Genomic DNA, 14,001 nt, shown 5'->3' on the forward strand with positions numbered 1-14,001 from the left:
GGAGTGCAGTGGCATGATCTCAGCTCACTGCAACCTCTGCCTCCTGGGTTCAAATGATTCTCGTGCCTCAGCCACCCAAGTAGATGGAATTACAGGCATGCGTCACCACACCCATCTAATTTTTGTTTTTTTAGTAGAGATGGGGTTTTGCCATGTGGCCAGGCTGGTCTTGAGTGCCTGACCTCAAGTGATCCACCCGCCTTGGCCTCCTAAAGTGCTGGGATGACAGGTGTGAGCCACCGTACCCAGCTCTTTTTTTTTTTTTTTTTTTTTTAACATTTCATTACAGATTTTGCAAGCATGTCCTCCTCACCCTCCACAGCAGTCCATGTGCACTTCATCTCCCATAGGTGCCTTACCACTTCTGTTAACTTTTTACTAAGGAGATTTTCAAACATTCCTAAAAGCAGAGATAATTCCGTTGCTTTGTTTTTTGAGACGGGGTCTTACTGTGTTGCCCAGGCTAGTCTCCTGGGTTCAATCCTCCCACCTCAGCCTCCCAAGTAGCTGGGATTACAGGTGTGCGCTACAATGCCCAAAGCAGAGATCATACAATACCCTATGAGCCTACGTGCACTGTCACCAAGCCTCAGCAGGTTATTGGCATCCTGTCATTCTTGTGACATGGTTTCATTCATCTCACTGGGTCCTTATTTTTGTTTCCTGGAGTATTTTTAAAGCAAGTCATGTTTGACCCATGAGTATTTTATTATGTAGTTCAGTATGCATGTCTGACAGAAAATTAAATGTTTAAAAATCTTAACCCCAGTACCATTACCCCAAGCCTCCAAATTAATGGATATTTCTTATTATCCTTTGGTTTGCACTCTGAGTTCAGTTTTCCCGGTTGCAGTCTGAATTCAGTTTTCCCAGATTGCCTTAAAAATGTATTTTAACGTGGCCAGGCACGGTGGCTCACACCTGTAATCCCAGCACTTTGGGAGGCTGAGGCAGGCAGATCACCCGAGGTCAGGAATTCGAGACCAGCCTGGCCAACATGGTGAAACCCCATCTCTACTAAAAATACAAAAGTTAGCTGGGCATGGTGGCGCACTCCTGTAATCCCAGCTGCTTGGGAGGCCGTGGCAGGAGAATTGCTTGAACCCGGGAGACAGAGGTTGCAGTGAGCCGAGATCATGCCACTGCACTGCAGCCTGGACAACACAGCGAGACTCAGTCTCAAAAAAAAAAAAAAGTCTTTTAACAATTGGCTTGTTCAAATCCGGATCTAAGCAAGGTCCACGTGTTGCTTTTGGTTGATATTTTGGTCTCTTATTAACCTTTTTTTTTTTTTTTTTGAGACGGAGTCTCGCTCTGTCGCCCAGGCTGGACTGCAGTGGCACGATCTCGGCTCACTGCAAGTTCTGCCTCCCGGGTTCACGCCATTCTCCTGCCTCAGCCTCCCAAGTAGCTGGGACTACAGGCGCCCGCCACCATGCCTGGCTAATTTTTTGTATTTTTAGTAGAGACGGGATTTCACCATGTTAGCCAGGATGGTCTCGATCTCCTGACCTCGTGATCCACCCACCTCAGCCTCCCAAAGTGCTGGGATTACAGGCGTGAGCCACCGTGCCCGGCCATTATCTCTTAAAAAAAAAAAAGTTTTACTGAGATTTGATTCACATACCATGCAGTTTATCCATTTAAAGTATACAATGCAGGCCGGCTGCCATGGCTTACGCCTGTAATCCCAGCACTTTGGGAGGCCAAGGCGGGTGGACGACATAAGGTCAGGAGTTCAAGACCAGCCTGGCCAATATGGCGAAACCCCATCTCTACAAAAAATACAAAAATCAGCTGGGCGTGGTGGCAGGCACCTGTAATCCCAGCTACTTGGAAGGCTGAGGCAGGGAGAATTGCTTGAACCGGGAGGTAGGGGTTGCAGTGAGCTGACATTGCGCCACTGCACTCCAGCCTGGGCGACAGAAGGAGACTCTGTCTCAAAAATAAATAAATAACTAAAGTGTACAATTCAGTGATTTCATTGGTTTTAGATTCTTAAATCTCTTAATCTATAACATTTCCCTCACTCCCCTGCTTTCCCCATACACTTACCCATTGAAGAAACTCTAATTTTGTTCTGTAGTGTTTTCCACACTGGCAGATTTGGCCAACTCGTCATGATGGTATCATTCAGCATTCCTCTGTCCCCTGTGTTTCCTGTGAGCCGGGAGCTAGGTCTAGAGCCTTAATTAGATCCAGGTCCAGATTATTTTTTGTTTTTTTTTTTTATATTTATAATAAGTAATCTAGACAGGTCCAGATTTTTTGGCAAGAATAATTTATAGTGCTATATATATTTCCTACATTTATATCACAAATCATGTGGTATAAAATAGTGAAGCTGAGATTAATTAGTGAGTTCACGTTAATGGTTTCATAACCAGTGATTGTGGTTGCCTGGCTCCATTATGTCATTAGTGGGTTGCAGAATAGAGATATCCTAATTTTGTCTATTTTTTTACATTTATTAGCTTTTTGTTTTTTGTTTTTTGTTTTTTGTTTTTTCCAGAATAGGTATCCTAGCAATCTCTATTAAGTGGCCAGTGATTTTTTTTTTTCTTTTTAGTATCATTTTGAACTCAGGGTTTTTAAAATATATTTGTATTTCATTCCATTACAGTCATGCTTTTTGCTGCCAAATTCGTCGCATCTTTGGATAGTAGGAGTCCCTTCAAATTGGCTCCTGTGTCTCTTTGACAAGAATTTTAGGTTTTTGATCACTTTTGCTTCCAGGCATAAGATTTTCTTGCTTAAAACCTGGAATCTGGCTGGGCACAGTGGCTCATGCCTATAATCCCAATACTTTAGGAGGCTGAGGTGGGCAGATCACTTGAGGTCAGGAGTTTGAGACCAGCCTGAGTGACATGGCAAAACTCCATCTCTACTGAAAATTCAAACATTAGCTGGGCGTGGTGGCACGTGCCTGTAATCTCAGCTACTTGGGAGGCTGAGGCAGGAGAATCACTTGAAGCCAGGAGGTGGAGGTTGCAGTGAGCCGAAATAGCGCTGAGCTCTAGCCTGGGTGACAAGAGTGTGACAAGAGTGAAACTCTGTCTCAAAACAAAAAAAAAAAAACCCTGGAATTAGTTACTTCTCCAAGAAGCTCTGATGTCTTTAGTCGGGAAACTGAATTGTAGAGTGCTTATTGCTACCATTTGTCATTGTTTCTAGGTCTTTTTAGTGGAAATAGCTAGGAAATAAGCATTTTTTTAGGAGGCAAAACTAGTAAGTTTATACTGATAATTTCCAGTTTAAATTAAAAAATGGTACAATGTTTTTACTTAATTTTTGATTTTATATTTGTATCTTTTTGTACCCCCAAAAAAGATACATTTGTAACCAAAAAGGTACATTGTACCCAAAAAGATACATTAGTGACATTAAAATTCTTACTTGCAACTGGTCTGATGGTAGTGGGTTATCAGAGCTTATTAACATTGTGTCACTAAAGTTGGTATATAACCCCCCCATGCTAAGTTTGACTGGCTTAAAAAATAATAGAAAATAGGCCAGGCACGGTGGCTCACTCCTGTAATCCCAGCATTTTGGGAGGCCAAGGTGGGTGGATCACGAGGTCAGGAGATCGAGACCATCCTGGCCAACACGGTGGAACCCGGTCTCTACTAAAAAATACAAAAAAATTAGCCAGGCATGGTGGCGGGTGCCTGTGGTCCCAGCTACTTGGGAGGCTGCAGCAGGAGAATGGCGTGAATCTGGGAGGTGGAGCTTGCAGTGAGCCGAGATCGCACCACTGCAGTCCAGCTTGGGCGACAGAGCGAGACTCCATCTCAAAAAATAATAATAATAATGATACATAATTTTAAAAATTAAAATTAGAGAAAAGAAGAAAGAAAAAGATTTTTCAAAAATTTTATTATTTGCTTTCTCCTACAGAATGTACTTTGTAGTAGTGACATTAAAAGACATTAAAATTATTTGCTATACAGTAATACTAAAATTGTTTGCTGTAGTAACATTAAAATTGTAGTGACTTTAAAACTATTATTTGCTTTATCCTACAGAATGTACTGAATAGTATCAAAATAACAATGCCCTTGTTATTGCTAACAATAACACTATTTCTTTTTGCCTCTTTATATACTTTTTTTCTTAATGCTTTTAAATTTTTTTATACTTTTATTTTTTAATTTTTTAATAGGAGGTCTTGCTATGTTGCCCAGGCTGGTCTTAAACTCCTGGCCTCAAGTGATCCTCTTGCCTCAGCTTTCCAAAGCTAAGAATTTTTTTGAAGAGCATAATTTGACCTTCAGTTTCTAAGAAATGGGAATGGTAATGGGATGCATAGCATGCCGTGTGGCTGTTGGATGGACCAGAAAACCTTATACTCTAGGGCCTATAGGAATATCAATTATTTTTATTGATTTTCCCTGGTATGTAAGCAGCAGCTTATGGGATCAGTGTGATGGTTAAGGAAAATTACTCAAAGCCCATGCTCAGGGCCAGGTGAAGTGGTTCATGCTGATAATCCTAACACTTTGGGAGCCTGAGGCAGGAGGATTGCTTGAGCCCAAGAGTTCAAGAACAGCCTGGGCAACTTTGTGAGACTTCATGTCTACAAAAACTAAAAATAAATTAGTCTAGTGTAGGGGCGCACGTGAGTGCTAAGTAGTGAAGCTAGGATTTGAACCCAGGGTGTCTGGCTCCAGATTCCAAGCCTTTCATCACCACACTGTGCTGCTGCTTATAGGAGATAGTCTCACTCTGTTGCCCAGGCTGGAGTTCAGTGGCATGATCTCAGCTCACTATAACCTCTGTCTCCCGGGTTCAAGCATTTCTTGTGCCTCAGCCTCCCGAGTAGCTGAGATTACAGGCATGAGCCACTGCGCCCAGCCTTAAACTGAAAATTATCCACTACATGGTAGAAGCACCATATAATGTAATGGTTTTTACAATGTTTAATTATGATAATACAAACATCTCAAAGTAAGTTCTTGCCTTGTATAGACTCAGCCAGTTTTTTTTAAAGCTACACAATCCTGTTTATACTTTCAAAGCCCTTTTTTTTTTTTTTTTTTTACCATTAATATTAAAAAGAAATTGGAATCTCTTTAGTCTGTGTACATCTGGCATGAAAGTCTTCATCAAATTAAATGAATAGGACCTGGAGCCCCTTTGATATTAAGATAACAATGGCGACATGAGCAGGGCTCACCCTAGTTCAGAATTACCAGCTCTGTCTGGGAGAACTGGAGTATATATATATTAATAGTAACTTACCTGCCAGGAGTTTATGTCACTCTTAAAATCCTGTAGCCTATAGAGGAGATTCCTGTCAGTCCAGTTTTTGCATGCTGGTATAATTGATTGAGTTTAACATTATAAATACTCTCCTCTTCTCTTTCAACAGTGCATGACTCCTGATCAGCTAATGACATTATGCAAAGCAGGCATTCATAGTAGTAATGTCGGGGTTAGAGTGAATGTCGTTAGCATTTTAGGAATCACTGGCAGCGTCCTTGCCAAAGAAGATGGTACACTTGAAACCCTTAAGGTAAAACAATTTGCTTCTGACCTAACATGTTAAATAATTAGAAATGGGAGGAGAAGAACTGTTGGTGTAGGATTTCCTAAAACTTGTGTGGACATGAAGAGAAGTCACATCAAGTTGCTTTATTGAGTTATATTATTAGAATGTACCCTTTGGCTTGATCTAACCATGTGTATTAATTAGGTAAGTACTTGAAAAGTTGAGCCAGATTTTACAATTTAATGTTATTCTAGAGGTACTTGTTTTAAAAAAATAAATCTCTCTGTAGTGAAAGGGCAAATTCAGAATTTTAAAAGATGCCTTCTGCCTTTGCTATTGTATCCAATGTATGCATGTTACATTCTCCTGCTGATGAAGGAACAATCCAAACCATTTTCCTTGCACATCAGGCAACATGCATTCTGAAAAATACCACACAGTTAATTCTAATACCACTCCATAAATGTTAAGCAGCAACCCTGGTAGTGCCAATGTACTAGGAATTCCCTCAACATATTTACTCTTAACACTTGGCGTAGTTGCTTACAAACTGCACTGTTAGGAGTACAGCGTCACTAGTAATTAAAAGGACAGTCATAGTAAAATTACCCTTTGGTGTGCTAATAATTGCTGAAGTGTGAGACTAATGGATAGTAAACTCATTATTATAAAGTACCTCTTCACCTGCTAAGAACTTTACAGTGATGACTGATGTTTTTAAGAATCTATTTTTGAAAAATGATACTTGCAAAGCTTTTTTTTTTTCCCCCGAGATGGAATCTCACTCTGTCACCCAGGCTGGAGTGCAGTAGTGCGATCTCGGCTCACTGCAACCTCCTCCTCTGGGTTCAAGCAATTCTTCTGCCTCAGCCTCCCGAGTAGCTGGGATTACAGGTGCCCCCTACCACACCTGACTAATTTTTCTATTTTTAATAGAGGTGGGTTATTGCCATGTTGGCCAGGCTGGTCTTGAACTCCTGGGCTCAAGCCATCTGCCCCCTTCAGCCTCCCAGAGTGCTGGGATTACAGGCATGAGCCACTGCACCCAGCAACAGTTATTTCTTAGTGTGTCTAATTCCGGTCCATATTCATAATTTTACAGTTGCCTCAAAATTATCTGTTTACAGAGAGCTTGTTTACATTGATGAAGTCCACATGTTATGTTTCTTGTGGGGTCTTCTCCTTCTCTCTTAATCTTGAACAATTCCTCCCCGGCACCACCTGGTTATTCTCAGCTCCTGAATCAATTGTCCTATATGGTGTCCAGCCTTCTGGATTTATCTGATTGCTACCTTGTGGTGTTAAATTTGTTGTTTTATCCTTTTATGTCCTGCACACTGACAGTTAGATCTACAGACTAGTTTAGATTCAGATCAGTCCTATTTTACATTTTTTAGAGATGAAGTCTTGCTCCATTGCTGAGGCTGGTCTCGAACTCCTGGGCTCAAGTGATCCTCCTGCCTTGGCCTCACAAAGTGCTGAACTTACAAGTGTGAGCCACTTGCGACTGGCCCTAAAGTGTTTTTCTTTTTTTTTTTTTTTTTTTTTGAGACGGAGTCTCGCTCTGTCGCCCAGGCTGGAGTGCAGTGGCGCGATCTCGGCTCACTGCAAGCTCCGCCTCCCGGGTTCACGCCATTCTCCTGCCTCAGCCTCCCGAGTAGCTGGGACTACAGGCGCCCACAACCGCGCCCGGCTAATTTTTTGTATTTTTAGTAGAGACGAGGTTTCACCGTGGTCTCGATCTCCTGACCTTGTGATCCGCCCGCCTCGGCCTCCAAAAGTGCTGGGATTACAGGCGTGAGCCACCGCGCCCGGCCGTAAAGTGTTTTTCTTATGCTTTTAAAAGCAGATTTTTTGTTGTCGTTGTTACAGATAAGATTTCTATGCATCTTGACATCATAGAGCAAGCCTTTTGAGAGAGGTAGAGAGGAAAGTTTAGTGATTTCCTAAATCATACATCATTTATGGTTTTTAATTCACTTTATGAATATAAACTATAATATGTTTAATTTATCTTGCTTATACTTGGTATGTTTATAAGTATTTAAGTCTGATCTCTTAAAATTTTAATTTTTCCCTGGCATTTGTATATAAAATAGTATGCATGAGTTATTGCCACATTCAAAGTTAGTACTTGTTTTGGAGACTGGTGTTAGTCATATTAAATGTGTTTTGTTGTTTCCAGAATATTGGGTGCTTTCTGCTTGAGGTTACCACCAAAGATCCTTCCCTTGTGGTAGCAGGAGAAGCTTTGGATGCCCTCTTTGATGTTTTTGCAGATGGTAAAGAAGCCGAAAGAGCCTCGATTCAAATTAAATTATTATCTGCTCTGAAAGAATTCCAGCCGGTCTTTAAAATGAAGGTTTGTAGCCATTTAACTTATAAATGCGTAAGTCTGAACATTCTGTGGGGACGAGGGTGGGTGTAGTTACCGCTGTGCAATTCAGAAGCATGTGCATGACAAATCCCCATACGTAGCACAGCATCCCCAGTACTTTGTAAAATGTTTATTGACTGAGTCATAGCTCAACAGTGTGACTATTGAATCACTGAAACTGAAGCCAAAATGGTATCTGACAAGTTCTTCTTTTTTTAACAGTTCAGTAATTTTGACAATGCTTCATATATGTCAGTGTTATACTCTGTATTTTGTAAAGCACTTTCATACACATTTTGCATTTATTTAATTTTACTTTTGTGTGTTTTTGAGACAGAATCTTGCCCTGTTGCCCAGGCTGGAGTGCAGTAGCGCAATCTTGGCTCACTGCAACCTCTCCTTCCTCGGTTCAAGTGATTCTTGGGCCTCAGCCTCCCATGTAGCTGGGATTACAGGTGTCCACCACATCACCCAACTAATTTTTGTATTTTTAGTAGAAACGGGGTTTCGCCTTGTCATCCAGGCTGCTCTCGAACTCCCAACCTCAGGTGTTCCCCAACCTTGGCCTCCCAAAGTGCTGGGATTACAGGTGTGAGCCTCCATGCCTAACCATATTGTTTTTAAAGGTTACAGTCCTTTAAATTTCTGGATAAAGAGCTTGCAAGATAAGGAAAAAATATCCCCTATTTCCCTGCAACTTTAAGGAAAGCAGATATATTAATAGTTAAGAGTCATCAAACTCTGCAGAAGCAGGTGCTTAGAAAAGGTTAGATAAACAGTGAACTGGGAAAATAACCCCCGACTTCTGAAAGGTCTTTGTGCTGATTGATTTTCCTACTCAGTATGTATTGCTGTGGTAATAACATTTGTTTTTCTTTTATCAAAGGTATAAAGCTCTAATGAGATTTCTTACTAGCCAGAAGCTAGCCTGTAGTTATTTATATGAAACTTTTTTTTGCGAAATGAAGCCACAATTTGTATTAAAGGCTGTTCAGTGTATATTTAGCTACAAAATGCATTTATGTACAATCAAGAACTTCTCTTGAGCAGTGTTTCTCAAAAGTGCCCTCCTTGTATCAGCAGCATCAGCCCTGTCTGGTAACTTGTTCAAAATGCAGGTCCTTGGCCCCAACTCCAGACCTACTGAGTCACAGACTCTATGGATGGGTCTACCAGTCTGTTTTTTAACAAGCCTTCCAGGTGATGCTGTTGCACACTGAAACCTGAGAGCCACTGCTCTAGACTAGAGGTGAGATCAAACTCAGATTCCATACAATTGTTATAAAAAACCACAGGCCAGGTGCAGTGGCTCACACCTGTAATCCCAGCACTTTGGGAGCCCCAGACAGGAGGATCACTTGAGTCCAGAATTTCAAGACCAGCCTGGGAAACATAGCAAGAACTTGTCTCTACAAAAAAATTTTTAAAGTTAGCCATTAAGTGGTGACTTATGCCTGTCGTCCCAGCTACTCAGGAGGCTGAGCAGAAGGATCGCTTGAGCCTAGGAGTTGGAGGCTGCAGTGAGCTGAGATTGCAGCACTGTACTCCAGCCTAGGTGACAAAGCAAGACCCATCTCTACTAAAAACAAACAAAACCAGTGCTGGGCATGGTGGCTCACACCAGTAATCCCAGCACTATTAAAGGCCAAGGTGGTAGGATCGCTTGAGCCCAGGAGTTCAAGACCAGCCTGGGCAACATAGTGAGACCCCACCTCTACTAAAAATTTTAAAAAATTACTCCAGCATGGTAGTGCGCCGCTTGTAGTCCTAGCTACTGTGGTGGCTGAGGCAGGAGGATCACTTGCGTTCAGGAGGTTGAGGCTGCAGTGACCCATGACTGCACCATGGCTCTCTGGCCTGGGTGACAGAGAGAGACCCTGTTCCCAAAACAAAAAAAAACAAAACACTACAGACTAACCTCTGGCTAACAAAGGAATTTTTTCTTTTTTTTAAGATGGGGACTCACGTGTTGCCCAGGCTGGTCTCGAACTCTTGGACTCAAGCAATCCACCCGCCTTGACCTCCCAAACTGCTGGGATTACGGGCATGAGTCTGCACCCAGCCTAACAAAGGAATTTAATTAAGGCTTTATACCTTTGAGAGAAGAAAAATAATTAAATATTATTACCATATCAATGCATACTAATTAGGAAAATCAGTCTGAACAGCAGACCTTTCAGAGGTTAGGGGTTATTTTCCCAATTCATAGTTTACATAATTCCTTTCTATAGTTTATATAACTCAACACCTGCCATTCAGTCACCTTTGTAACTATCATTTTTAACATGCACATTCTCAGTTTATTCTTTACTTACCGAGTTCCATTTACCTTGGAAGTAAAAACGTTTTTGCCAAATTCTTGCAGCTGTCTCGGTCAGCAAATGGTTAAATACACCGTAGATTAAATACTTTATATAAATGAATTAATAGTATCTACCAAGTCACATATGATCTGTTTTTTGTTGTTGTTGTTGTTTTGGTTTTTTGCAGATACGTAAAGAAGGGAGAGGTAACTATAGCACAGATCAGCTGTGTGTTCTTGACAATGTGAAAATGAATTTGAGAAGATTTATTGCTTATCAAGAAACTGTTGAGAAAAGACTGACTTCTTAATCCCAAAAAGAAACAGTTCTTCCCCCAAAGTATTCAATGCTTAGAATACTAAAAGGTTTTCTTTGAATGTATATGTTTCTGAAAGTCATCTGTTAATGCTTACATTCTGTACATTCTGTAAAAACTTCAAAACCTGGCCAGGTGTGGTGGCTCACGCCTGTAATCCCAGCACTTTGGGAGGCCCGGGTGGGTGGATCACTTGAGGTCAGGAATTCAAGACCAGCCTGGCCAACATGGTGAAGCTCCATGCATGAGCATGGTGGCAAATGCCTGTAATCCCAGCTACTCAGGAGGCTGAGGGAGGAGAATCGGTTGAACCTGGGAGGCGGAGGTTGCAGTGAGCTGAGATCACACTACTGCACCCCAGCCTGGGTGACAGAGGGAGACTCTGTCTCCAAAAAAAAAAAAAGAAGGAAAAAAAAAAAAAAAAAACTTGCAAAACCTGTCAGAAACTCTGTTGGTTTTGTTGTTGTTGTTGGTTTTTTCTTTTTGTTGCTTTGGTTTGTTTTGAGATGGAGTCTCACTCTGCTGCCAGGCTGTATTACAGTGCCGCGATCTTGGCTTACTGAAACCTCTGCCATTCCAGGTTCAAGTGATTCTCCTGCCTCAGCCTCCCGAGTAGCTGGGGTAACAGGCACCCACCACCACACCTGGGTTTTTTTTGTTGTTGTTGTTTTTAAGTAGAGATGGGGTTTCACCATGTTGGCCAGGCTGGTCTTGAATTCCTGACCTCAAGTGATCTGCCCGCCTTGGCCTCCCAAAGTGCTGGGATTATAGGCATGAGCCACTGTGCCTGGCCAGAAACTTTTTTAAGCATTGAGATCTGTGTGCCGTTTCTAGCGCTCTCTAAATTATGTCTCTGGCATATTTTAATCACTGGAAATTCAAAGAGTGGAAGAGTGGAAGTGCAAAGGAATCTCAGGTAGCTCTTAACTAATTCACCAGCAGTGAAGAAACTTCAAACAATCATGTTTTCCTTGAATTTTGCAAAACAAGAAAATCCAAAGCATTGCTTGGATGGTCTTTTAAGGCATTTTATATCAGCTGAACCTTAAACTGAAATATGAAGACAAGCTTTATAAACTAGTTTTTTTATATGAAGTATACCGCTTATGTCTGCCTTTTGTGAAGAAGTGAATGAGTTGAATTTGTATTTCACTTACTAGATTATACTAATGAGCTAATGGGGTCATTGCCATCCTCCCTACTCATGACTTTGATGATTTATTGGTGTAATATCACTTCTTGATTTAATTTGATATGGAATCAGAATTGGGAGAAGGTATTTTTAAATAAACAACTTTTTGATGGAAAGTTTTGTGTCTTACAAAATCTTTTTTAAGATACTAAATAAAGGGTTATTAGTAGAAGATGAGATGACACTATTCCTGGATGTTTGTTTGCTAATGGATATTGCTTGGAATATATGTGAGACATTAAAAAAATGACAGCACGACTTTGCAGTATTTACCTCTCAGTGTCTTCGAAGTACTAGGTGACAGCTAGAGCTCGAGGGAGCTTCCCTGTGCATCATTGTCTTGGCTGGGCCTCTGAACTGGCTTCATTGTCCATCCGTTTGCCTGATAAGAAGGGAAATTTGAAAATTTCTTTACAGTTGATCTCAGTTCCCCTGATAAAAGGCCCAATCCCCAGTTATAGGACTTAATTTTAATTCACTGCTTCCGTAGCAGCATAAAATGAGCTAGTAGTGTTAGATTTCATCTGCACTGTGATATGTTTTACAGTTTTTACCTATATGATATAGATGGTTGGGAAACCAAGATTGTTTCCCAGCCCTAAGAGTTCCTAGCCCATGGCACCAAGTAAAATGACCCAAATTGTATATATGGTGGGAAAACGGAAATCGTATACCATATACAACACCTCACTTTATTATGGTCCTTGCGCATGAATTTTAAGGTATGTTTGCACGTTTAGTGATGTATATGGTGGGAAAATGGAAATCGTATACCATATACAACACCTCACTTTATTATGGTCCTTGCTCATGAATTTTAAGGTATGTTTGTATGTTTAGTGATCATTTCAGCTAAATGATTGGCCCAAGCATGTCTCCCTGGAGAACGATTCTTCCCAAAAAGGAAGTATTAGCATTTTCTCTGCCTCAATTATTTATAAAATATACTTATTTTCAAGGAGAAGAAAGTTTCTTATTCTGTTTGTTCTTCCCCACAGTTTCTGACCTATAAACAATCTGCAGGATATTTAGCACAGGACCTAGTATATAGTCAACTCTTGATAAATATTTGTTGAGTAAATAAATGCGGGTGATTTTCTCGTCATTTTGTGTGTGATTTTCTGTTTTACTAAGCAAGCTCTAAAGTGGCTGCTGAATGCAGAACCATCCTTAAAACACAGTAGAAGATGAGATGACACTGAAGATATGCCATCCTAAAAATCTCTTAGATTCTGAAGCATGGATAATTGGGTCTGGATTTCTCCCATTCAGCTTTACTTTAACAACACAGAGGAAGGGAAAACAACTCATAAATACAGCATACAGTTTTAATTATTTACACAATAGCTCAATAGAGCATGCAAGTATTATTCATGGCACAGTATAATGGAGAGCTTTTTCTGTATGACCATAGGGGGAAAAAGTCTGCTTTAAAATACACTTATTTGAAAATCACCCAGAATAGCCCGTTAGAAATACACACTGGGGGCCCAGCGTTTTGGGAGGTCGAGGTGGGCAGATCACGTATGGTGAGGAACTTGAGACCAGCCTGGCCAACATAGAGAAACCCCATCTCTACAAAAATACAAAAACTAGCTGGGTGTGGTAGCATGCACCTGTAATCCCAGCTATGTGGGAGGCTGAGGCAGGAGAATCACCTGAACCTGGGAGGCAGAGGTTGCAGTGAGCCGAGATTGCACCACTGCACTCCAGCCTGGGCAACACAGCAAGACTCCACCTAAAAAAAAAAAAGAAAAAAATTAACCAGGTGTGGTGGCCCATGTCTGTAATCCCAGCTACTCAGGAGACTGAGGCATGAGAATCACTTGAACCCAGGAGGCGAAGGTTGCAATGAGCCAAGATTGCACCATTGCACTTTAGCCTGGACAACAGAGTGAGCTCTGTTCAAAAAAATATATATAGATACACTGTTCAACTGTTCAGGCATAGTGGCTCACACCTGTACTCCCAGCACTTTGGGAAGCCAAGACAGGTGAATCACTTGAGCTCTGGAGTTTGAGGACAACCTGGGCAACATAAGGAAACTTTGTCTCTGCTAAAAACAAAAAAATTTAGCCGTGTGGTGGTGCACACCTGTAGTCTCAGCTACTTTGGAGGCTGAGGCAGGAGGATGGCTTGAGCCTAGGAGATTGAGGCTGTAGTGAATCATGATTCCATCCTGAGCAACAGTGCAAAACCTTTCTTTAAAAAAAGGGGGGAGGGGGGCAGGTGCGGTAGCTCACACTTGTAATCTCAGCACTTTAGAAGGCCAAGATAGGCAGATCACTAGAGCCCAGGAGTTCGAGACCAGCCTGGCCAACA

General features: G+C 41.4%; 1 protein-coding gene across 5 annotated transcripts in view; it reads left to right on the forward strand.

The window, feature by feature from the left end:
* HEATR3 (HEAT repeat containing 3) overlaps window positions 1-11,795 on the forward strand; it is a 46,833-nt gene extending 35,038 nt beyond the window's left edge. For 2 of the 5 annotated variants that reach the window (XM_077985619.1, XM_077985617.1), the window contains exons 13-15: window positions 5,372-5,515; window positions 7,677-7,853; window positions 9,823-11,795. In XM_077985619.1, the coding sequence (XP_077841745.1) occupies window positions 5,372-5,515; window positions 7,677-7,853; window positions 9,823-9,888 (387 nt within the window). In that variant the 3' untranslated portion in view covers window positions 9,889-11,795. The remainder of the gene's footprint in view (window positions 1-5,371; window positions 5,516-7,676; window positions 7,854-9,822) is intronic. The other 3 variants (XM_077985618.1, XM_015126093.3, XM_077985620.1) reach the window with 2 other exon arrangements.
* The last annotated feature ends 2,206 nt before the right edge of the window (window positions 11,796-14,001 follow it).

The sequence above is a fragment of the Macaca mulatta genome, chromosome 20 (genome assembly GCF_049350105.2).
Source record: "Macaca mulatta isolate MMU2019108-1 chromosome 20, T2T-MMU8v2.0, whole genome shotgun sequence".
In the NCBI taxonomy this organism is placed as follows: Eukaryota; Metazoa; Chordata; class Mammalia; order Primates; family Cercopithecidae; genus Macaca; species Macaca mulatta.